Source organism: Anser brachyrhynchus, assembly GCF_964034855.1.
Source record: "Anser brachyrhynchus genome assembly, chromosome: 4".
NCBI classification, from domain to species: Eukaryota; Metazoa; Chordata; class Aves; order Anseriformes; family Anatidae; genus Anser; species Anser brachyrhynchus.
In genome coordinates this window covers 7,610,528-7,635,163 of record NC_137698.1, presented here as the reverse complement: position 1 = coordinate 7,635,163, position 24,636 = coordinate 7,610,528, and the positions used below count along the sequence as shown (strand labels likewise).

General features: G+C 45.4%; 1 protein-coding gene across 2 annotated transcripts in view; it reads right to left on the bottom strand.

The window, feature by feature from the left end:
- The window catches only part of TSPAN5 (tetraspanin 5), an 83,807-nt gene extending 72,895 nt beyond the window's left edge, over nucleotides 1-10,912 (bottom strand). For both annotated transcript variants that reach the window (XM_080590378.1, XM_080590379.1), the window contains exon 1: nucleotides 10,423-10,912. In XM_080590378.1, coding sequence (XP_080446504.1) covers nucleotides 10,423-10,503 — 81 coding nt within the window. In that variant the 5' untranslated portion in view covers nucleotides 10,504-10,912. The remainder of the gene's footprint in view (nucleotides 1-10,422) is intronic.
- Between the last annotated feature and the right edge of the window lie 13,724 nt (nucleotides 10,913-24,636).

The following is a 24,636-nucleotide window of genomic DNA, read 5'->3' as shown; positions in this document are numbered from 1 at the left end:
GAAAGCAGTGTTTTTAAACCACACGCAGCCCTGCACGGCTGAAGCAGGAACACCTCCGATGACCATGCCAGAGCTCCCAGCAACAAAGTGGGATACAGCCAGCAGAAGAGCAGTGCTAAAAGGCCTTCTTTCCCTGTACCAGCAGTTAGATGGGTTTCCAGTCTCTCCAAGTCCTGCCTTCACGCACACAGGTCAATAAACTTCTGCTTGCAAGCCAAGATTCCCCCCACTTTTTTCTTCCTCCCTATATATAGATATATAAACAGTGTTATTCTCCCTCTCTCTCTGTGTGCATGTGTATATATCCATCTTGCTCACTACATATAAATGCGTTTCCTACCACCAAATGCTTACTAACCTTTGTTTGCAATGAAGCCATCAAAAAGGACACTTGGAAATGGATAATCATGATTAACACTCCCTGCTCTTCAGAGAGCAGATCATTTGCCACCCCTTCCAGGAGACCACTCCAGTGAAGTACCTTATTACAGAGTGGCATGGTGTTTGGAATAATGTTTATGGGAAGGAAAAGAAACCAGAGAAGTATACGATGGAGCTGTGTGCTTAAACTGAAGTTCAGATTAAGTTCACATTACAACACATTTGGTAGATCCTCGCTGCCTCTTTCTTTATCCAACATCGACAAGCAATTAGGAGAAAAGAGTTAACAACAATAAATCTTACTAGTAGAGAAGATCAAAGCGTGCTGGACAAGCACCCCAAGCATTACGTATGCCTGCATAACGGTTGTCACTGGCCTGAGCTAATTATTAACAAAGCATCATGCCCAATGCCTCTGTGTATTCCAGTCCAAAACCACTTAACTTAGAGCTGAGGCAGGCCCCACTTGCACAATCATTTTAAATTGATCTGTACAGGCAAAGGAGGAGATGAGATCTTCCCATACTTCATTCTTGCAGCCAAACAGCGAGCCAGTAGGAGCTGACCCAGGTGAGGGAAGCTCTCAGTCGTGGCAACTGACTGCTCCGAGCCCACGGAGGCTGCACCAACATACCTGGTTCTGCCGTCTTGTGCCAGCCCCAGCTCTCACTCCAACAGAAGGATTTTTAAGGCAGGACACCAAAACCAGTCAGGAGGCCACTGCTATACCCATGGCAAGCAGTGGCCCTGCAATGGACACAGGTCCTCTCGGGCATTACAGGATGAAGAGAGATGGAGTCAGACTGCAACACTGAAACAGGTGGGCCAGAGAAGCTGTGGATGCCCCATCCCTGGAGGTATTCAAAGCCCGGCTGAATAGGGCTTTGGGCAGCCTGGTCTCATGGGAGATGTTCCTGCCCATGGCAGGGGGGTTGGAATTGGATGTGCTTTAAGTCCCTTCCAACCCAAACCATCCTATGGTTAGGAAAACAGATGGACTCACACACACACACACCTGAACGCCCACAGAAAGGAAAAGAAACAAGAGGATGTTTGGGATATCAAGCAACATTGATAAAGAATAGATCTTAATTTATTAATCGTAATTATACATATTTTATACATAGATATTTTTACACCCTTCACATTCATCATATCGCTGATTTTTTACCTAGAAATTAAGTACATAGTCCCTTGGAAAAACAGGTTTGCGATTTTAAAAATTGTTCCTCTTCCCTTTTACCCTAATTGTTGTTGGACTGACTGAATTCACACTTATTCCTCTGGACAGATAGCCATGTGAACTAGCAGTCAGGAAACCAACTTGTAGGAAATTGTCTTTCACACGCAGGGAAAATGGAACCCTTCTGGTTTTATATTTCAGTGACGAAACAACTAAGTAAAATCCCAAAGCCTTGTTTTGCGCAGAGCAGACCAGCTCAGCATGCTCCCAGCTGAGAGGGGCCCAGGACACTTGCTAACCCTCTTCCTAGTTAGCTGGTAGGACCCAGCATTTTGGATTGCCACCTCTCCCAAACCCTGCTCTCCAGCCCAAAACACTGAACCCCCATGACACGGCACAGGGTACACTACACAAACTCCATGGAGACTCCTTCCACAAGGCGATATGGTTAACTGAAGCATGGCACGACACGACAAAATCGGTGTCATACATTATCTACAAACTTTTTTCATCAGTGCCTCTGCTTTTATAAATATAACAAACAGCAAATAGAGGAACCCCCCCCCAGCTCTTTTTAGTCACGGCTGGCAGGAAAACGGCATGCAGCAGACGACACACACCTCAGCGCGAGGGAAGCCCAGAGAAACCACCCTCAGGAAGGAAAACACGCTCCCTGTGCGTGTGTACACAGAGCAAAGGCGTCCGACAGGGAGAACCTGTGCTGCGGGCTCTGACAGAACAACAGACAGCAGGTGGGCCTGCCAGGAGCGACACCCCACAGGGTGCTGCTGCACCTCTGCTCGGGGCACCGCGGCTTGCCTGAGGGACCCTGCCCTCCTGGCACTGACAGAGGGAGTCCTGCTGGAAAACGCTGTTCCGCATCACGGAAGATTCGCGCCCGAACCGAAGTAAATTAAGCTGGACTCTCATCAGGAGTGAGCCACGCTAATGCTAGGAAGAGCCCTGCAGGCTGAATTACTGCAAGCACCCTTGTGGTATCGCACTCACTACCCTGTAACAGCAGTGCAAACTACTGGGCCTGTCATAGTAGCCGTGCAGGTTTTAACTCCTTAAGACTGCAGTCAGCAAAACAGCAGCCTCTGTGAACCCAAACTATATCATGTACCTAAAGGTATCTAGTCTCCCTTCACTTTTTTCTTTGAATACAATATTAAATACAAGACAAGGCTACAAAGAAGCACCAAACACTTCTAGGCATAATTTTACTTGCTTGTTGATGGGAAAAGAACATTTATGAAAAGGAAAAAAAAGCATGGGATCGAGTGCACCCTCAGCAAGTTTGCAGATGACACCAAGCTGAGTGGTGCAGTCAATCCAACAGATGAAAGTGATGCCACCCGAAGGGACCTGGACAAGGTTGAGAATTGGGCCCACACGAACCTACTGAGGCTCAACAAGTCCAAGAGCAAGGTGCTGCACCTGGGTCAGGGCAATCCCAGGCATGAGCACAGACTGGGAGAAGAACTCACTGAGAGCAGCCCTGCAGAGAAGGACCTGGGGGTTCTGGTGGACAAAAAGCTCGACACGAGCCAGCAGTGGGTGCTGGCAGCCCAGAAGGCCAGCTGCGTCCTGGGCTGCACCAACAGAGGGGTGGGCAGCAGGTGGAGGGAGGGGATTGTGCCCCTCTGCCCTGCCCTTGTGAGGCCCCACCTGCAGTGCTGCATCCAGGGCTGGGGCCCCCAGCACAAGAAGGATGTGAACCCATTAGAGTGGGTCCAAGCAGGGACACAAAGATGATCAGAGGGCTGGAACACCGCTCCTACGGAGACAGGCTGAGAGAGCTGGGGATGTTCAGCCTACGGAAGAGAAGGCTCTGGGGTGACCTCACTGCAGTTTTTCTATACTTAAAGGGGGCTTACAGAAAGGATGGGAGCAACTCGTTGCTGAATCAGGTAATGACAGGACAAGGGGGAAAGGTTTTAGACTAAAAAAGGGTAGATTTAGATTAGATATTAGGAAGAAATTATTTACTCTGAGGGTGGTGAGGCAGTGGAACAGGTTACCCAGAGAAGCTGTGGATGCCCCAACCCTGGAGGTGTTCATGGCCAGGTTGGACGAGGCCCTGGGCAACCTGGTCTGGTGGGAGGTGTCCCTGCCCATGGCAGGGGGTTGGAACCGGATGGAGTTTAAGGTCCCTTCCAACCCAAGCCATTGTATAGCAAAAAAAAAGTTGCTGTGATCCTTTGATTTTTGTGCAGGCAGTTTTGCTGCTGAGAAAGCTAGACAGCAACGGGAACAGAATAGGTATACAAAGTGTTTTCGTAATATGTATTTGCCTTGTTGCAAAGAAAAAGAATAAAAGTCCTCCATCACCACACATCAGGAACTTTGCTTGAAATGATTTTCAATATTATTTGATGTAATGGAGCCTTCACTAGGAGCAGAGGGATTTTCAAGGCTGGGAAGAGGCATATTGATTTTTCCCAGTTCTGTGGGAAATTGACAGTTCATTCATAAGATCCTCTGTGTGTGTGCTGAAATGCTTATTCTAAATGCTGTCCAGAGGAAAGCGACTGGGAAGTTGAAACATCAGCTGAAGGTGGAGATGGATGTGTATTAAGATAAATACTGCTACTGCCATTTGCCTCATTTATTTTATACAGCTAAAGGGGTGGGATCAGGATGTTTTTAGCATCTCCACAAGTCAGGCCATCTGGAGGTTATATGAGATCACACTGAGTCAGAGTTTGGTAACAAATCAAGCACCCTTGCCTGCAGACCCCAATGTGTCAGTGACATTTTTAAATGCAAGCGTAAAGGGGAGGGTGGAACCGCTGTACATCTTTGTGTGCGTTACAGAAGCAGCTACACAGGGCGCACAGCCCACAGTGACATCCACCCAAACCGACCCTTCTACCTGTACAAAGTCCTGCTGAAATCAGTGGAAATCAACATCCGCAATGAGCCAAGAGAGAGGACATTTTTTGGCAAGAGCAGCAGCAGAATCACAAGAAATGGGATGTTTTCCAAACTCACACAACAGTACAATGGAAAAGAAATAAATTAGGTTTCAAGCCAGTAAAGAACAATCTATGTTTTCCTGAATCTTGCGCTGTAAAGCTGCACTAGCACACAATTCCGTACATTGGTTAAAAAAATAAAAAACACAACCCTTTTGGATTTAATTCTTTCTTGCATTGCAACAATAAGAAGTTTCTAAGTTTTAAAGGGGGGAAAAAAAGCTGGAAAATGGTGCAAGACTCCAAAGTCACACGAAAGGCTAGCTAATCAAAAGGTCATGTATTTAGAAGAGTTAAAGCAAATTCCCTTTACCTGCAGGCACTCCAGTGGTTAACGCTGACGGTCACTTCTGGGTGCTCACTAACAGAGCTGGGTTACCCCAGGAGTTGTGCAGCTCCTTGCTCCTGCCTACACCAGTGGAACAATTACAGCCCTGTTGACAGGCTACCAGCCACGCACTCGAGAAACGCGCTGCGTATTTTGGGCAATGCAAAGTACGAAAGCTCATTCTATCCTGTAGCGTTATAGTCCAAGACTGGAATTCGCTACCTGGCAGAATTAGGTCACGAGATTTCTTTGGGTCAAAAACATTTTCTCACCTCCCCTTTTAACTGAAAGCACCACATAATATTCTAAATGCTCGCAGCAAATCTTCACAGGTTCCTGCCCTTGGTTAATGGAGTATGAACTGCTGAGGAACCTATACCAAGCATTTACCAACACAACAGATTCTTGCTCCAAATTTATAAGCTGCAATGGCCTTAGTGTCAAAAGCATTTTATAATTCTTTATCTGCAAAAATCCATTTGTAGCAAGGGGGCTTGAGAGAAAGTATCCTGGAAGTGCTGTTTCACTAACTGTAACCCCAAGTTTCTTATCCCCCCACTAATCATTATTTCATCTTCCAGAGTTTAACAGATAAATAAAATAAAGTTTGAGAAAAAGTACTTTGGGATTACTATAATCTATGGAACCAGGTCTGAGAGTGTTTAAGAAAAGATTATGTACTTTGAAACTCCCCTCCACTGGAGAGGACAGAGAAGAGTCTGACATTTTTATTCCTTCCGCTTCCCAGGTAGGAAAAAAAAAAAAAAATCTATTTGAAAATTACCCCTACATCTATTGCACTACCTGATATAAGGTTTTATTTTAATTTTTGTTGTTGTTGTTTATTTTTCCAAAAACATGTTCTCTGGGTTCCCTTTTCGGGAGGGGGACACAAAACCCATTTTCTTCAACAGTATAGTTGGTACTTGCTTTTCCCTGTGTGCCTTTGCATCATATGGAGTAGCTGAGTATGTACTTACTTATTTTAAATATACTAGTAGAGTCTATCACAAAAAGCCATCTTATTGAATTAAGGTAGCATATTTGCTTTCCAATTCAGTGTTACTGGAACATAGATCTATTGCCTTTAGAAGGAAAACATGCAACACAAAAGACCTGACCAGGACCAATGATACCATCTATTTGTATACACAAATATTGATAAACTGTTTCACTCACTGCCCACACACAGGATGCTGTTCACATGCATCAGCTTTCCTCTGACTGGGACACTAAAGATTCAAAATGTGTTCTTGATACTCTGCGACAGATGTGCTACCAGGTGAAGCTTACTGTGACATGCCAATCAAGGTGGGAAATTGGCAAATACATTTACCAAATTCATCTTTTTAGTACAAGTATGTAAGCTGCACTCGATAGTTCCAATAAGGTGAATTTGAAGTACACCGAAATCAAACACCAGAAGTTGACCACAAGATCAAACGCTACAGAATGCATTTGAAGATTGCATGGAACAAGTCTTGCACGGATTTTTTTTTAACCAACGGGGCAAGGGAAAGTTACATAACCAAAACTTCCTTAATGGACGTCTGAAAACCAGCTAGCATGAGAAAATGATCTTCTGTCCCTTCGAAAACAAACTATCAGCATTGTACAGAATTTAATAAACAGTCTATTTGTTGTCCCTCAAAGGTCACTGTCCTTCTCCAACACTTCTCGCATAACGCACTTACATAACCTTATTCAGTTTTCTTTTTGCTGTCTTCTTGTAACTCAGAAGACTATTTAGACTCCCATATGGATACCACCAAAACCAGCAGATGCCAAGCAACTTAAAACACAAATTATGACTTGTAATATGCTGATGCATCATAATCACAGCATATCTCATGACTTAGAGTGAATCATCAGATAAAGCATAGGTTGCTGTCGGAGGTGTCAGTGCTTTCTATACATCCTTCCCATTAGGTTAGGGTCAGCGGACTCCAGTTGACATTGAAATTCCACGAGGAAAACTACATACGTACTTTTTTTTTTTTAATCAAGCACAGTAAAACACAGATAGGAATTTAAAATACTTCTTAAAACTAGAAATCAGCTCAGAACTGTCTTGCAGAAGTAGAAGGGTAAGAAGGGGAAACGGTCGTTGCCTTTCAGGAAGCAAGGTGACCTACTTTCGCTTTTTGCATTATACCTTTGACATCGTTCTACATGGATGCCTAAATAGGGAGCAGGGAGGGGAGCTGGCATTGTTTGCTTACTTGCTTTAACTACATAAAACTGTTTTCTGTTACCTAGAAATATCCAGAATACGTTACGGTTTACCTAGACAAAGACGTAAAGGCTCACAAAAAAGCACCGACTGTTCCACCAGCCTAGAAAGGCCGCGAACATCTTGTGGTGCTTTCATGCAGGCATTATGCTGGTCAAGTTAAGGCACAGGCATGTGCCCTAACGAACAATCAAAGGAGAACGACATCTGAGCAACAAGAAGGGAAGCATAACATTGAATTCTGACTTTCCATTTAGATATCTTTGCGCCTATTTGGTCTCAGTTCCTAAATATTACTTTGGCAAGCGCCAAGCAGGCATTTCTACGAGAGCACTGCAATCTCAAAGTTCTCCAAACAAGCACTTTCTGCCTATTTACCAACTTCAGTGCTGGATATCAAAAAAGGAATTAAGCCTGCAAGTATACCTAGAACATTAATTATGTATAGACTCTGAGGATAACGTCCTCTTCTGAAACGCAGAGACAAGAACACGTTGCCTCGGGTGGAGCAAGACTAAGAACTATCTCCTTAAGAGCATAATGCCACCTTTAGTCACAACTAAAGATACAGAGTGCGACTTCCCATACTCATTATTCTAACAATTCAGTGGTGTTTTTTTAAGCAAAGGAACAACAGACTAGCATAAAACCAAAAAACTGAGAAAAAGACCCGATAATTTATTTTGCCTATATTTGACAGCATATAAAGCCTCCAACATTTTTTTGTAATATCTCCAGTTTAAGTAGCGTGTACAATTATTCCCCACATAATTTCAGCAGATCTATAAAATTCCTCTATTCAAGGCACTGACAATTTTCTTGTCAAAACCATTAGTCTTCCAACTCAGTTGTCTTTATTTTTAGTCCATTGTTTTATGATGCACAATAGAGGGTATTTTCCATTTGTTTACATTAAAAATTTAAAGGTTGCGTTAAAACCAGCATTTAAGAAAGCTTGAGAAGTTTTAACAAAGGTGTTCTACGTATCTAAATGCCTGCAAGATCCCTGGAAGGTGTCACGGGGATGTCACGACGACCTCTTTATCATTTCAATCTATTTATAATGACTACATCAGTGGCTATTTTTGATTATTGCTGTCTGTGAACAGCTAACCAGGCCTCCAATTTTCATTTACAGATTTTCTGGCCCAGTTTCGTGGGAGAATATTGAGCACTTTGCTATTAATTCAGTAAAAACTTTAAAATGCATTCTGCAAGAGTCACCGCCTCATTTCCCATCATGAGAGACACGGGAACAAACTCAGGCTTCCTCATAAAAAGGTAACATATTTCTGAAGAAGTTACCAAGCTCACATAAAGTGCTTTTTCTCCGTGGATCTCACAAAGTCTAGCCGTGGACACAAACGAGACGATTAGCATTCTGTAAAACAGGTAATCTGCAGGCAAGGGCCACACAAGAAGCAAATGGCAGAGTGGGTGACAGGCTCAGGTCTTTGGATTAGCGCTCTGGCGGCACAAAGCCACGCGGCCCAGCGAGATCTCCTTTAACCCATTCCCCCACACAAGATGAACGCCTGCCACCATGCAGAAGCTACAGCCACAAAGTACCACTTCCACCATCCACACGCTAGCCTTCAGAGAATAAACGGAACAAAATTAAAGGGTAGGGAGCTTCTTATGGGCTGACAGCGCCTGGAGGAGCAAGATAACACATTTATGCGCATTTTCTCATAATCTCCCTCCGTTAGTCCAAGGACACGCCACACAAGTGTTCCTCACACTGCTCTGCTCCCTGCTGTAAAACATCTGTGTTCACAGCAGTGTGCGCCCATGGGAATCAAAACGAAAAAACAGACAAGCGAAGAGAACCATGACAAACTGAACCACTAAAACTGATCAAATAATAAAAGCAGCTACTGTAGGCTCAGAGTACTGCTTCGGAACAAGTCAACACCACAGGTTTGTTTCTTAGGCCAAGTACACTTTGACATACAGGCATGCAACCCCAGTCAACTTCACTCTACCAACATACCTTCTCAGTTAAGGAAAGGCATTTCACTGTAAAAGCGTGATTAATATCAAAAGTCCCGTTCTTCCAAAACATCCTTTCCAGTAACCTTTACTTTCCAGAAACACAGACAAAAGGTTAGCTACAAGCACTTCTTCGCCAAACGCCTTCCTCTATTCTCACCACAGTGGTGAGCACAAGCTTCGTATTAGCAAGACGGTTTCTCTCCTCCATTACTCCTCACCTTCATCTATAAAAAGGTGGTGGTGGTGGTAGGGGGTGTTCCCCCTGAGCCAAGCCACCTTTATAGTCCAAAGAAGCCAACGTACGAAGCATGTGCCCATCTCACTTTCAAAGTCCCTTCGGAACACATTCACCCTACTCGGGTTTGTGCACGTTCGCCACTGCTAAATGGAGCATCTCACGAAAAGAGGGGCATGGTACGTCTAAGCGCCTTCACCCAACTTTCCTACTCTATGCAGCGCTCGTGTGCCTGTGCAAACACTTCACCCCTCAGCAGCTCCAAGATTTGGAATAACACACCTCCAAACCCAGTCGCTTGCACATCCAGACCCAGTCGCTCCTCTTTCAAGCCCGTCACACCGAGAAGATGCTAGAAATGCTACCGCACACCGGTTATGCTTCACTACACGGCTGTGCCTGCCCGGTGCCCAGCGCCGGCACTGCACGACAAGCCACGGTGCGGGCAGGGGACCAAGCACCGCGGCCAGGAGCCCCACAAACACCCAGCCAAGCCCCCCGGCGGCTCGCACCTGAGGGACGGGTGGGATGCCGCTACCTCCCTCCTCCATCCCGTTACCCCATGCTAATAGCTGGCCGCGGAGCGACCCGCGCACGGCCCCGGCATTGTGTAACCGTTCTCCGGCACTGTTGGGAGAACTTGAGCCACGATTTATTTTTCACTGCTAACATATCACCGTGAAGACATATAGCTCGATCCCTGCTCCAGGCCCATGCGTTTGGCTGATCCCTCCCCCACCACAAACCGGTCTAAGGGGGAGGGAGAAAAAATAAATTATTATTATTTTAAGGATGAAAACCCCTTGGCACCTACAACAAAAGCAATTAGGAGGGTCGGCGGGGCAGGGGAGCAAGCAGCCCCGGGAGGCGCAGGAATGCAGCGGCCGCACTTGGCAGGGGAAGGGAAGGGAAAAGAGAAGGGAAAAGGGAAGGGAAGGGAAAAGGGAATAGGGAAAAGGGAAAAGAAGGGGGACACCCCGTCCCCAACCCCATCCTCGAGGCCAACTGTCACGATATGTCTCCTGACACATCCCCCCCCGGGAGGAGGAGGAGGAGGAGGAGAGGCGAGACGCCCGGCCCGCTTACCCAGAAAATGACATTGAAGCCGAAGATGAAATATTTGATGCAACAACTGACTTCAGGCCCCTTGTAGTGCTTCCCGGACATCCTCTGGGCTCATGAAGACACTTTGCTGGCGGCCAGGGGGGAGAACCAAAAGAAGGGGAGGGCGTGAAAAATGAAATTAAAAATAAAAATATAGAGATAAGGGAAATAAGAGAGGGCTCAGCGCCGGCTGCGCGCCGCGGGGAGATGCGGCAGGAGCGGCGCGGCGGCTCGGCACCGACTCGCCGGGCGCCGGGGATGGCCGGCGAGCAGCTCCCTCCTCCTCCTCCTCCTTCTCCTCCTCCTCCTCCTCTCCCGCATGGAGGAGGAGGCCCCGGCGGGGAGCGGGGGGAAGCCGCCGGGAGGCGCCCGGGCAGAGGCGCGGGGGGCTCGGCGCTGCCCTGCCGGAGCCTCCGCCGCCGCCCGCCGCCCTCCCGCTTGCCGCCCCCTCAGCGCCGAAAGCCGCCGCGCCGGCCCCGCCCCGCGCCATTTTGGGGGGGGGGGGGGGGCTGGCGGGGGGGAGTGCGAGGGGGCGGGCCGCTCGCCCCCGCGGGATGATTGACAGCGCGCGCCGCCAATCAGGCCTCGCGGCAGCCCCGCCGGGTGCCCCGGGGTGCGCGGCCCCGAGGGGGCTGCGCGGGGTCGGGGGGGCGGCCCTGAAATGGCGGCCGGGGGGAGTGGGGGGGAGGCTGACGGCCTTTGTCAAAAGTCCGGGTTTCTTCCGTTTCATGCAGCCGTGATATGCCTCCCCCGGCAAAATCGCCACTGAATTTATGTTTAACATATTTACATTTAACACATTTCTGCTTAACATACTTATATTTAACGTATTTACATTTAACACATTTATATTTAACGTAACAACCGCAGCGTCATGTCGCTTAGATGTGTTCATACGCTTCGTGGGATTCAGAGTCCACCCGGTCTGGTGTTAGCCACGTAACAGCGTTTTTTTGGCTGAAGGATATCGCCGCTTCAGCGCTGCCAGCCTTCAGCTTCCTGGCCCTGCGATAAGTGCGATACTTTTAATTGAAAAGATGGAAGACTTCTTTGTAATGATAAATTACGTCTCCCACGTCGACGAGGCTGCGAGATGACATGCTTCAAAAGTAGGATATTGTGAGAACTGCAAAAGGCAGGCTTCGGTTCAGCATCACCTGGTGCTGGTTCGGGGGCCTTGGGCATGGGTGTTCTTTAAGAGAGAAGGGAAACACTTCTTGTTAGAAAAGAAAAAAGAGAAGAGAAGAGAAGAGAAGAGAAGAGAAGAGAAGAGAAGAGAAGAGAGAAGAGAAGAGAAGAGAAGAGAAGAGAAGAGAAGAGAAGAGAAGAGAAGAGAAGAGAAGAGAAGAGAAGAGAAGAGAAGAGAAGAGAAGAGAAGAGAAGAGAAGAGAAGAGAAGAGAAGAGAAGTTTGCTGAAATAGATCTGTGAAATAGATCCATGAAAACAAGCCATGTGTTTAATGGTAAAAGAGAAATTAACGCGACACATACCTATACATTTTAACTGTAATGGTATAGGTTACCATATGATCGATAACCGTGTGTATGTTGTTATTGTTAACTCTGTGTCTTTGCAAGACCACTCATGGGAAGAGGGCAGGAAAGGACGGATAATCAGTAATGCATAGGTTCTGTACCAACGAATAAAAGCCTATCATCATGTACAGTATGGTAATGGAATATTATATTAAGGTGCTGTTTTTACAAGTGATTTCAAATATTGGTGACAACCTGTACAAACATTGATAATGCTACTGTCACAACACCCTGCTAACACCACATGTTGGCACCCTTTAGCATTTTAATGCTTCACAGGCAACAGGAAAATATTGCAGAATAATATTTATTACAATAAATTCAATAACAATCTCTGATAGTTTACCTGTCAAACCTTTCATTCCTGATCAACAACTGAAAAAGAAATGCAACCTACATCAATTATAGCATCGCATTACATGCCTTCATTTGCATTCTCAATCAAGAATAGTATCATCATTGCCAAGTGTCATTTCAAAGTCAAAAGCTTTTCATATTTTCCCACCATCTGATCAGATTAAGAAGAATTTAGGACTTCTAGTGTTAACGGTTAGACTGCACACTTCAAGAGGGTATTGAACACAGAGCCCTGGTCTTTTTAATTCACTTTGTGTGTACGGTTCCTGTGCAGCCTCAGAAATGAGCAACCAGACAGCAAAGGCAGCAGAACAGCTTTGATGTAGGTAATTGATCTTTCAGAGTGCCAGCTGGAACAGAGTCCTCTGCACCTGCAGCAGCCTCTCTGGTTTACAAACACATTTTGTCTCCTGTCCTAAACAAACAGGAATAAAAAAAAAAAAAAAAAGGATCCGTTGGCTTTGTGCCATCACTTGTGGATCACTTCTTACATGCTTTGGCGACCTACGTCTGGAAACTGAGCAGGACTGGCTGTGACAGCACTTTAAATTCGGTGTTAGTTACTAGACAACACTGAGTTCCAGTGTGATGTTTTGGTGCAAAAGCCGGAGGCAATACTAAGCAGGAGTGAGGAGATAATATTACCTTTCCTTGCAGCGCGATGAGACAATCATTCAAATTCCGTTACTTTATAATTCATCTGCCTAGTCACTGGAGTGCTAAGGGAAAGTGTTTCAGGGACAAAGCCATGCTTCTAGTAGCCCAATGCTTCACAACACTAGGCAACGTTTTGATTCGCTGCTCACTCTGGAGAAAAAGTCCCATCTGAATGATTAAATCTACTTCCTATCTCTAAGATCTAAGTATCAACAGACTTCTGACCAAAGGCTGACCAAGTCTGATGCTAGTAAGTGCAGGAAGTTTGATACATTCATATCTTAAAAGGGGTATAGTTGCAGACTCTGAAATTCTTGCTTCACACCGAGTAGAGAGCTCTCATTCCAATTCCTCAATTCAGTCATTTCTTAGATCCAGCACCTCTGTGTCAGCGCCTGGGTTTTGATCTATGAGTTCTTAGACATTTTCCAGGGAAAAAGAAATGCAAGTCAGAGTGACTTGAGATGAAAAATGGCTAAGCAGTGTATTGAAGATGGTAGTTCTGTGAGTTATCACATTACTAATCTCGCCACGTGCCACATTTAGTGAGATAAAGAGTTGTGGTCTAAGAAAAGCTCAATGTCTGTGTCCCTAAGTCTAGTTATTTCCTGGAGACTTCATTTTGGTTGAAATTCATACAATAGCAATATTTTTCCATTGGGAAGCCATAGAGCTTTCTGACATACAAGATTTATGGAGTCAGAGGTATTACCTACCTCAGAATACTTTTCAATCTAGTTACCCTACTAGCTTGTAATGTCTTTTGTGTTCATTTGGTACTCTTGCAAGCATGAAACCCCCTTGTTTTCTGCTTAGGAAATGAGTGTCCTCTAACGAGTGAGTGTTTTTTAGGTTTAAAAGTAGTTTTGAGATAAGCATTTCATAGGACTGTACTCAGGTGTTGACACAAGTTGCGTTGGCTTCAGTGGATTTACATGCCCAATCCCAGCTGTGAACCTGACTTCAGCTTCCCACAAGAATAACACAGATCTTTTTCAATTCATTTACAAGTGCAAGTACTAACTAATTAGCATTCTGGCTAACACAGTTTAGTGGCTTTCTGGTGAGCACTGAGCTGCTTTTTCAGCCTGAAACTTAGCCTCTGAGTACTGAATAATATCCTCTCGCACAACCAACCTAGTGCCATTATAATGTGATAACACCAGCATTGTTGGTAGGATGAGTCACAAAGCATTAAACATGTCTATACATCTACAGAGTGAGAGGCCAGAATCTGGGTGCATCAAATAGTAAACAATAACCACTTGCATTATGTCTGATTTTACTTCCTCAAGACAACATGTATCTGAGCCTTAATTGTCTTTGTTCAAATGCTGTACTTTTGGTGTGAGGATCTATTACCTCTTTTGTTCTTATAGTAAAAGTGCCTGTATAAAGAAACCACAAGTTCTATTCACTGCAGTTCCCACCAGGATTTGGCAGGTTTTGGAAGAAAGATGATCGGAGCCACTAACTAGGATGCAAATTACTTAAAGAGAACTACCAGGTATCAGCAATAATAGTCACAAGATCTACTCAGCCAAGCTCTACTGCTTGCCTTCTGCAAGTTGGTTTGCTCAAGATGAGCCCAGACAAGTCTTGCAGCGCTCTAAGCAGGTAGACATGAAGACACAGCCTCAGAAGTCCCTTTGGAGCAAGCACATGCAAAATGAGATACGCAGACCATTAGTGCCAGAAATACCACTTTCAAACAGTAAGGAGGAATAAGGCACCCTGCTATTGCTTTCTCACAAGAAAAAGCAGTAGGTGGGGGGAGGTTCTATTTTTCGCTTTGGTTTGTGTTTTTTTTTTGTGCCAGGCACCTCACGCCAGGAGCTGCTACCTCTGCTGCTTGCAAGAGGAAGAGGTGGGAGCGGTGGCAGGCTTCCGCCCTCGCGCTTTGCGGTGAAAGGCAGCACCATTGTGCTGCTTGGGGCAAGCACCCCGAAGCGCAGATCTGTTTCTGTAGTGCAGCACCTCAGCAAGCCCCTGTTCTGGAGATTTTCACAGAGAGCTTTCTTAGTAATTCCCCTGACCTGTCTGTATACCGTCGAGGCAGGAACAGTCTGATGTACCTGGTCCACAGCACGCTAACACGCGGCGACTGCAGATGTGGTTGCAAGCACCAGCATTTTATATCCAAACAGGCTCCAAAGAGCATTAACTATTACATACTTCTTACCATTTTGTACACAGGACAGTGACAGGACTTAATGAGATAAAAACGTATACACCATTCTACAAAAATACTCACCTTTGCAGTCCCGAATTAGTGGCGACTACAACTAATATGTGGGCAGTCCCCTCCCCTTTCATTACTGGTGCCATGGGGCCACTGTAGTTAATATGGATGTAAATTCAGACTCCAGTAAGTGCAAAACGTACCCTTTTAACTTTGAATTGCTAAAAGCACTGGACAAACTCTGCAGATCTGGAAGCTGTTCAGTTCCCAAACAGAGACATTTGTTTGTGTGTATCTGAAGGTTCTGGTGTCATTCTTTCAAACGTTCTGTCCCAAAAAGAAACTGGTGTTTGTCCTGTGATGGAGTACTGTACCATTTTCTCAGGTTAAGGTCCATTAGGTTTTCCGAGGCCCTCTGAATTGCTCCCAGCCATTCTTCATCAAATAACAGAGGACACCCTCGCTTCACAGCTCAGAGGTTTAACATATGGTGTTTACTCCATAACAGCACTCAGGAGAGTGAGGATTCCCTCTGAGTATGTTTTTAATGGTGATAAAATTTTCTGTAAATCCACCATTTCAAGTAATCTTTGTGTGTATTTCTCTTCAAGGTTTTCCTTTACTCAGCTGTAAGCCAGCTGAGCTTCCCCATCCCTCTTCCTGTGTGGATCTTTTTCTTACCTGGGAGCCTGGATCAGAGCTGTCCAGACGAGCAATCCCTCAGGAATCAGCCCAGCATCTCCTTGCAGGCAGATCTGTAAACCCATCAGAAGGTGAGGGAGTGGGAGCAGGAGGTAGGATGAGGGACCACAAAACTGCAAATCTGGTTGTTGAAGGCTTTAAATGCAAGTTGCACTCAGAGTGGTGGGAGGGGAGGATAGCAGAGCAGTTCATCCCAGAGCCCAGCTTTCAGAAAAGATTTCAGCTTTGGGCTGGCCTATACTTGAGCTAAAACATGTTGAAGTAGATGTTTTGTTGCCTCAGTCAGGAATTCAGCCCTCAGTGCAGGCAGAGCCTTAAATCATCTTGCTGAGAAAGGAGTGGGAAAAGCCGACTACAGAACAAGCTCTTATTTTAAATTCAAGCAACGCTTTTTCCATTGCTTTCTGATTCAAATGGCTGTAGAGATGCTGTATTATGAAAGGCCTCTATGTCATTGTGGAGCCAGAGCCTTCATGGCAGAGAGCGGACCCAAAACCCCCGAGAGACAAGGTGCCTGAGTGAGTCAGCCTCTGGCAAGGACGCATTTGTTCATCCCAGCTATGGCAGTAGCACCCTTGCTGCAGTCCCTGCCTGTCAGAAAACACAACAGAGCATATCCAGGGCCTCTAAATGTTTGTTGGGAAGGTACAGGAGTACTGCAAGTGATCTGATCATCCCAAAGGAAGGTGGCTGATATGTTTAATGTGATTTCCTCACAATTTTGTGTCCTGTTTTTCTTCCACAGCTTCTCTGCTCACATCTGACAACAGTTACCACATAGCAAGATCAAAGACACCGCAGTTTCCTTTACCTTTAGCATTAACACTTCTGAGTTCTCAGATATAACACAAAGACACCTGCCACCACAAATATCACACTTTTCTTAGCACCAATGGACAGGACCAGCTGGGTAAGATGGGTCCAGACTTGGTTTGAGGGCTATTTTCAATTGCAAACTTACAATTCGTAAATAACCTGCACACATTACTCCTCAGATGCCTTTAAAATAAAGATGCTTCAGGAAAATATAGAATTTACTCGTTTACAAGTCCAGTAAGTGGAAATGTCCATGCCTTTTTTTTTTAACTCTCTCCTGTTACATTGACAAAGCCAGAAACCATCCTGTGGAGGAGAACAGAGGGGCCACCAATATTCTTGTCAGGTTGTACAATTGCTTTTGAAGTCTTATTTTTCAGAGGCTTGTAGTTTTCTGCATGCTTCAGTGCCTATGTTACACTGAGAGCTGGGATGGGTGGAGTTCATTTTAATTTCCTGCTTCTCTCTACCGCACTAATTATACCATCAGCTTTTTTTCTTGCTGTCATAGTCCTTTAAGAAAATTGCACTGTGAGCGACTGATACCTGAGCCAATATTTGGAGAAAGAGAAGAAATCCTACCCCAGGCATACTTCTGTTTCCATCGCTACCTTACTATTTCATGTACCACACACCTTTCGGCTCATCTTTGGCATATCCTCAGCCTCTCACGTAACTGCTAAAGTGCCCTGAGATTTCCAGGTTTGCTGTGTTAGATTATACTGCCTTAAAGGCAGGGACTGCGTCTCTCCTTGCTCCAGCAAATGGTCATTAAAAAATGCTAGTATTGTGAGAGCAAAACAACCAAAGTAATCTTAGTTTTAAAATGTGCTGCTCCACTGTTTTGACCTCAAGGATACAAATATATCTACAAACACACAATGTGGACCCAGTAAATACAAAGAATGGATCTGAAAATGCAAAAAAGAAACTAAGGGAAAAAAAAAAAAGTAACATCTTCAAGAAACAGATGCATACTTTATCTTTCTTTCTTTATCTGCCTTTCAGGCAGAGAACATCTGCCTTTTGAGGTAGGCCTGCTCATCAGTGCAGTGTATCAGTCTGCAGTCACCAGGGAGGTTGACGTTTTTCACCCAGAAGTATAACTTTTTGGAAGAGACTGCCTGTGAGCAAAATAATTTTTATTTGGACAAGGAAAGGTAATTTGGTATAGAAATATCCCTCCTGAGCAAAATCAGAGTGACCTTAAATGTCAGATTTCTAAAAGTTTTGCAAATTGTACCTTACCAAGTTCACCAGACCAAGCTATGTCATGGCTTCTCGGGACTTTATTGTGCTCTATCCCACTCTGAGGGATGAACCATTGAATGTGTGACACTCACGCATGCACCTCTGAAATAAAAAGACTCGATGAAAATTGTTTTACATGTGTAATGGAAGGCAGAAAAAACTGCAATAGGGAGCTTTTTCTTTTTAGTTTCCACCGTGTGAAACATTCATCACTTTCTTAGAAATTAGCACAGCTCTTTCGGTATGTTTGAAAAAAAAAAATGAACTATTCATCATAAAAGTAAATTTGCTAAAAGCATAAACCGTTTAAAAATGTTAAGTTATAGGGGGTGGGCAGAGAGTTTACAAGAAGTCCATTGTTCTGCTCTAAGCATTGTCTGTCTGAGAAAACAGAGCTGGACAAAGAGGAGGTCCAGCCATCTAGTGGTAAACTATGTTCCTGTACAGCATGCTGAAGTCTGCCGGCCGTGGGGAAGCTCACAGACGTGTTCTGTAGAGGAAGAAAGAGACATTTTATCTAACTCTTCCCAAATTTTGATGCTGCAGGACTCTGATGGAGTAGGATGTCTCAGTACATAGATGGCTCAAGTACATAGGAGCCAGCAGCTAAGTTAAGAAAGGCTGGCAGAAGTAACCGGGTGTATTGGGTTTATGTGGCAAACACAAGGCCAGGTTTTGCTAGACTGAGACAAGGAAGGCCCCAGAAGTCTGCAGTCAGTGTTATCTTTTTCACCCCTAGAGTGATAGACATCAGAAAGAGCTTACAGTGATTATTCAGACAGGTTATGTTTTGTGTTTTTTTTTCAGAATATATCTGTGTCCCTGGGAGCTTGGACTTGTCACCTGTACAGCAGTACCAGAGAATGGGGGCAGTTTGCTGTAGATCCTTAGCAGAGAACAGCATTTCTAGAGGATCTTCCCAACAGAAGGGTGCAATGCTCGCAGGTCCCACTTCACCCAGGGGAAAGAGAGTTGTAAGCCAAATTGGTTGTCATGACTGAAACAAGAAGGATGCAATCAAACAGCTACACGGAGGAAGCCATATGCTTAGTTCAAGCTAGGATAAAACAGTTACCTACCAAATGTATTGAGAGTGAACGGTTTCATATTTTCAATATGGTTACAAACTCATAGAAGAAGCTTAATCTTGGCAAGGCCTGAAGAGACATCAGAACAGTAAAACATAAAGGGAAGTGAAACATCCAAGGGAAGAGTTGCCAGAGTTCCCATTTCAAAAATCTCCATGCTTAGAAGCCCACATCTACTTGAAAGCAGTGGGATGCAAGTTCTGTGGGGCCTCATATGAAATTTGCTTGGCATCCGGTGGGACAACCTGAGCATTCTGAACATTAAAAGGTCATTACTTTTGATGTCAATTGGACTCCAGTAAAAGCATAAAGCCAGGTGTCTGTTTACCCAGCTCTAGATGCAAGCGCTTTACTTACCACAGCTGAGATTAAAGATACTGCCTCTCCTACATAGTAACAAGCAATTGATTTCCATCTCTATTTGTCAACCCATCGAGTAACAGAGCATGACATTAAATTCCCTGTTGCTACATCTTCCCCCAAGCTATTTTGACTGCTGCTGAATTCTTTTGAAATATCAAATTTTGTCCAAAGCACATCCTGTTCCTGGCTTTCATACCCTTGAAACTGCATTGCAATTCGTACTCAGCCGCAAAACACGGCCAAAGTACAGTCACGGTTATGCCCAGCATAGCCAGGTAAATACGCAATAATTCTGTGAAACTATAATAGCTACTTTCCGCCATAATTGAGAACTTTCGTAGCTGAAAACAAGGTTTCATTCCAAGCAGTTACTGCAGCGTTAAGTAATTTCAGCGTACACGTTTGTTCTTTATCAGAAAACACAGTACTGGAGAGAGTGTGGAGGACAATGCTTCCCTTGAGGCAGAGGATATCCGAAGTCAGCTCAGTCAGTGTTACTTGCTGACAGCCACTCACATGGAAAAAGAAATACAGCTGTTTCCTACCAGGGTGATATCAGCTACTATATCTCAAACTCTCACTTCTATTTGCGTCATGTTTCTATTACCTTCAGCGGACAGCTGAAAAAGCAAGGGAGAACAACACATCTGGTTGCTACTTTGGAGTGCTATTTGCCATTGATTCTCCTACTAAAAACTGGAAAGTCGATAGGGATGCGGGTTCATCATGAAGATTTTGCCGGTTCTGTTCTAGGAGCGTTTGGCCACAGAGAGGCTGAATCTCCCAATGAGCAAACTATGCTCATATTTCATGCAGTCTTAACCAAACATGATCTTTCACCTGACTAACAGGAGAAATAAACCGTGCCCCTTGGTGGGACGGCTGCTTCGTGCCATCAGGCTTTGCCCCTCTCTTTCCACTGACGGATCACACCTGATATTTGCGTTGAATCCTACTCCACAGCCCTTTCAGAGCTGTCTGAAGCTGCAGATGTTACAAGGGAGAGAAGGAGCAGAAAAGCTGTGCTTTGTACATCTGTATTACCCACTGGGAGGCTGAGACAACAAGCAGGCTTTAGTGGACTTCCTTACAGTACCCCAGTAAATCAGAGGCCAGATCTGAAGAGCCCAGAGGCCTGAAGTTGCTGCCTGTTCCTGGCCTCAGCACTCAGTAAGAGAACAGGATGCTAGACGTGAGCATCCTGCTTCAAAACCTCTGTCTGCTATTTCATTTTTCCAGGTGAGAAGGGGCCTGTTTTGAGGATGGAACAGTACCCAAATCTGCATCCCTCTGTCATATATTTTGGATATTCATTGGATATGGGGCTGTCTGTACTCGGGGCACCACTGTCTTACTTTCTCTGCAGGTTGCTAGCTGCGCTCTCCAAACACTGCGGTTATTTTTGAAGCAGCTCCTTAAAACAGATGTCCTCATATGTATCTCTACCCCTCTACGTAAATAACAGTTTGCCTCATGCTCCTGCCATCCTTCTGATCTAAAAAAAAAAAAAAAAAAAAAAAAAAAAAGAAGAGTATCCCTTCCCCCCTTCCCACTGGTGATTTCTCTTGTAGCTTTTGTGGCACTCCCCCTGTTGCCTTCATGTCCTTCTTTAGCTAGCTAAAAAAGGCTTTTTCTTACTGTCCTTCTTTCCCTTCCCAGGTTCTTCCCTCTTTAGCCCCTTCCCAGCTCTCTCCCCCTTCTCCTTCTGTTGACTTCTGGAAGCAGTGCTAACACCTCGTAGAAGTCTCGTAGAAACTTCCTCTCAACTAATATTACCAAGGAAAGATCCACACATAACAGAGTTTGTCCTCCTCGCATCGTAGCAAGCAGTACCATTGCTTGCCAGCTGTGTCTGTCTGTTTTGGGCATTACTGACCCTTCCCTGGGAAGGAATCCTTCTTCTTACTCACTTTATCCTTCATTTTTTTTTGGTGATACGAGCATTAGTATATTCCCAAATAAGTCAATTCAATGTGTGCAAAATGGATGAGAGGCATGGATGCTGCCACGTTCCTGCAAACCTGACAGAACCAAGCCAGTAACACCAGCAAGACCCATCTGATCACATCACTGGAAAGAGCTGAACCAAACCACCACGTTCCCCCTTGTCTCTCATTAAAAAACAAGTCTGGGACATCACTGCCAGCTCTCAGAGGATGGGCTCTGCTCTTCCACAGAGCAGCAAGCCCCAACTTGGGCTTGTGGTTTCCAGAGAGAACTCAGAGAGCTGCCTTAGCCCCAGGATTATGTAACTTCTGAACATCTATTTTTAGGTGTTGAATCTAGGGGAATCAGCCAAACAATCAGCACAACCATCCCAATGATTAAAATATGTGCTGACTCAAAGAAAAACACATGAAATCAAATATCCTTGAGAACATTTAGCCTAAATGTTGTTATGCGGTGTCTTTTATGCGCTCAGGGACTGATTCTGCTAGCCTGGCCCATAGAGTAGCCAGGAAGTATCCTCGTGGGTTTGAAGAGGACTGGTCAATAAGGCACTTTCTGTGAGCAGAGGAAACAAGCACAAAGCAGCAGAGGTGGTGGCAGAGTAATTGCACAGGCCTAAGGACTTCGATTCCACACACGAAATCCCAGCTCTGAGCAGATCAATAGGAGTTGGTGATTTTGGCTGGGGGTGGAGAGATTTTACCACACAGCTTAATGGGCAACATTCCCACCAAAATACAAACCAAAACCCAACTGCAGAGCCAAGGGCCTGGAACAAGACAAGAATATTTTCCTCCGTAGCCAAGGCCCTACAAGCAGACACCCATTACACCGCTGGAAGCTCAAACAAGAGAGTGTAATCTGTAAAATGAGACATCTCAGAGACAGTCCTGGTGGTTGTAATAGCATTCCTGAACGGTTAGCACTGTCATAGACAAGGAAACTGGGATGCCAAGCAAGGTTTCAACAATTGCTAAAGCAGCTCAGTCATCTTTGTTTCTTAGCAAACATAGCCTAAGTGGCAGAAGCATGATCAGACTGTCCATTTCCATTCCTTGTCTTGCCTGATGTCTCTGGAAGCAATGTCCTGCAGTCTTGGATAGCAGCAGGAGATTAGCTGCTGGTGGCACAGGGAATATAAACAGACAGTAATACAGGGAGAGGGTTTAAATCAGACTAGCGAGGCTTGGACTGTTTCTTTTTCTCTGCTTTTATCTTCTGTTTTTGTTTTGTTTTTAAACCACGTACTCTCTCTTAGCAGCTGTGCTCCCCCTAATGCTAGAAGAGGAAAATAGCCTTCTTTTATTCAGCACTGTCTAAAACAAGATTCAAAGGTGCTTCACACACAGACAGCCTTTCCACACCCTGTGGAGGGTTTCAGCCTCACGTTACATCTCCCAGCATGGCTTGGCCAACAGAAGAAGCTGGGAATGCAAGCTTTGCCTGCTGGGCACAGCTCTGTGCTACCCTGTGAACTATTACAGAGCTGCTGTTTTAGCACAGAAAACGGGCCTCTGCTGTGATTTCAGGAGGTCATTCGCCCAGCCACTCAACAGTGGAAAAGGGAAAACTTTAACTGCTGCTCTGCCAAAAAAAAAAAAGAAAAGAAAAAAGAGGAAAGCAAACCCCAAACCAATGTGACACAAACCTGGAGACGCACACTACGGTTATACTACAAGGTTCCAGCTACTGGGCCTGTTAGAAAACAAACAACCCCCCTAGATGAACACGAAAAGAAAACAAAATTTCATTAGAGGAGACGAGGTAAGGCCAAACATCCCCAGCCCCACAGCAAAGCAGCCTCCAGAGAAGCTGCACCGGGGCAGGGGCAGGCTCCGGCCTCCTCTTGCTGGCACTGCGAGCCCTCGGGAGGTGACGTGAGCGTGGTCACGCAGAGCCAACAGGCCTCAACGAGAGGCAGGGGATCAGGTCACGAAACACAAGCACGTTTCCTCTCCATCACCCTGTGAGGTAAGGATGGGAGCGGGAGCGGGTTGAGGGTGGCGGGTGGTGGCACAGGACTCCTGCTGCTGCTGGCCCTCTCCCCATCCCCACCAGGAGCACACCTCTCCCTTCCTCCATCCCACAGCAGCCCAGCTTTCTCCTCTCACCATCCTGGCAGCCGGGAGGCTAGGAAAGGAAAAATCATGGGAGGACAAGACACCATGCCCCTGGCAATGGAAAGAGCTTACCGCAGGTCATCTCTCTCCTCACCCTGGCACACAAGTCACGCTACCTCCTCCAGACACCTTCTGAGCCCTGCTGCACCAGGTGAGGGAAGAAAAAATAGGGTGGTTTTAGTTAATTTTAAGCCAGTGAAAGCTGATTACTGGTTAGCAAGCCTAATCCATGCCTGCTGTCTAAATACAAAGGGAAAAGTGTGTAGGTTTTCCTTTATATAACAGAGAAAAACAGAATAGGAGGAAAATCTCTTCGGGAATCATGAATCAGAGGAGTTGATGAGAGCTGTCCAGTTCGATCCTTTTTCTTCCAAACTACCATTGCAGCCAGGAGCTGAAAATTCAGCTGCACTAAAGCTCTCAGCAAAGTGTGGTCAGCTGTGTGCGATCAACATTCCCGTCCCACAGGCTAGCCCACTTGCACATTGGAAAAAAAAAAAAAAAAAAAGATATCCCTGCATGTCAGAAGCAGTAAATTTCAAAACCAGCAGAAACTTAGATGCTCGCAACATCAGGGAACAAAGGTCCAGCGATACATGTCATGCTGACTGGATCAAGCCATTGGCAACAGGCATACTTTGACACCAAATCCTCTTTCTCACATTTAGGTGTATTAACTGTTTGAGTGAGGGCTTCCTCCCACATACCTGTTTTCTATCTCCATTAATGCATGGCTTTCTGCCACACAGGGAGCAAAATATGCTCACCTTCTTTGTCAGGTCACAGAACAACTCCAGCTGTTCTTGAAGCCGAGCAGTCTCCCTGCTGCTGCTGCCACTTGAGTCTCACATGGGTTGATTCAAAGGCAGCAGACTTCAAAGTCGTGTCAAGCAAAACTGATCCATCCCTCCTGTGAAAAGTACATAGGAAAAGGCAAAGGCGGGCACGGACAGTCTGCAGATCTTCTAAAATCATTTGGCATGAGAGTGGAGCTAGACTGAAATGAAAGCAGTGCAAGGAGGCTGGCCAGGCTGCCTGCATCCCCTGCAGACAGGGGACCGAGGAAGGTTGCAGCCTCATCTGTGACTACAACCTGTCTTGGCACTCTGACAACAAAGCCAGAGAAAAAAGAATAACATTTGCACTCCAATTCCCTTTCTTTTTCTGCAGATGG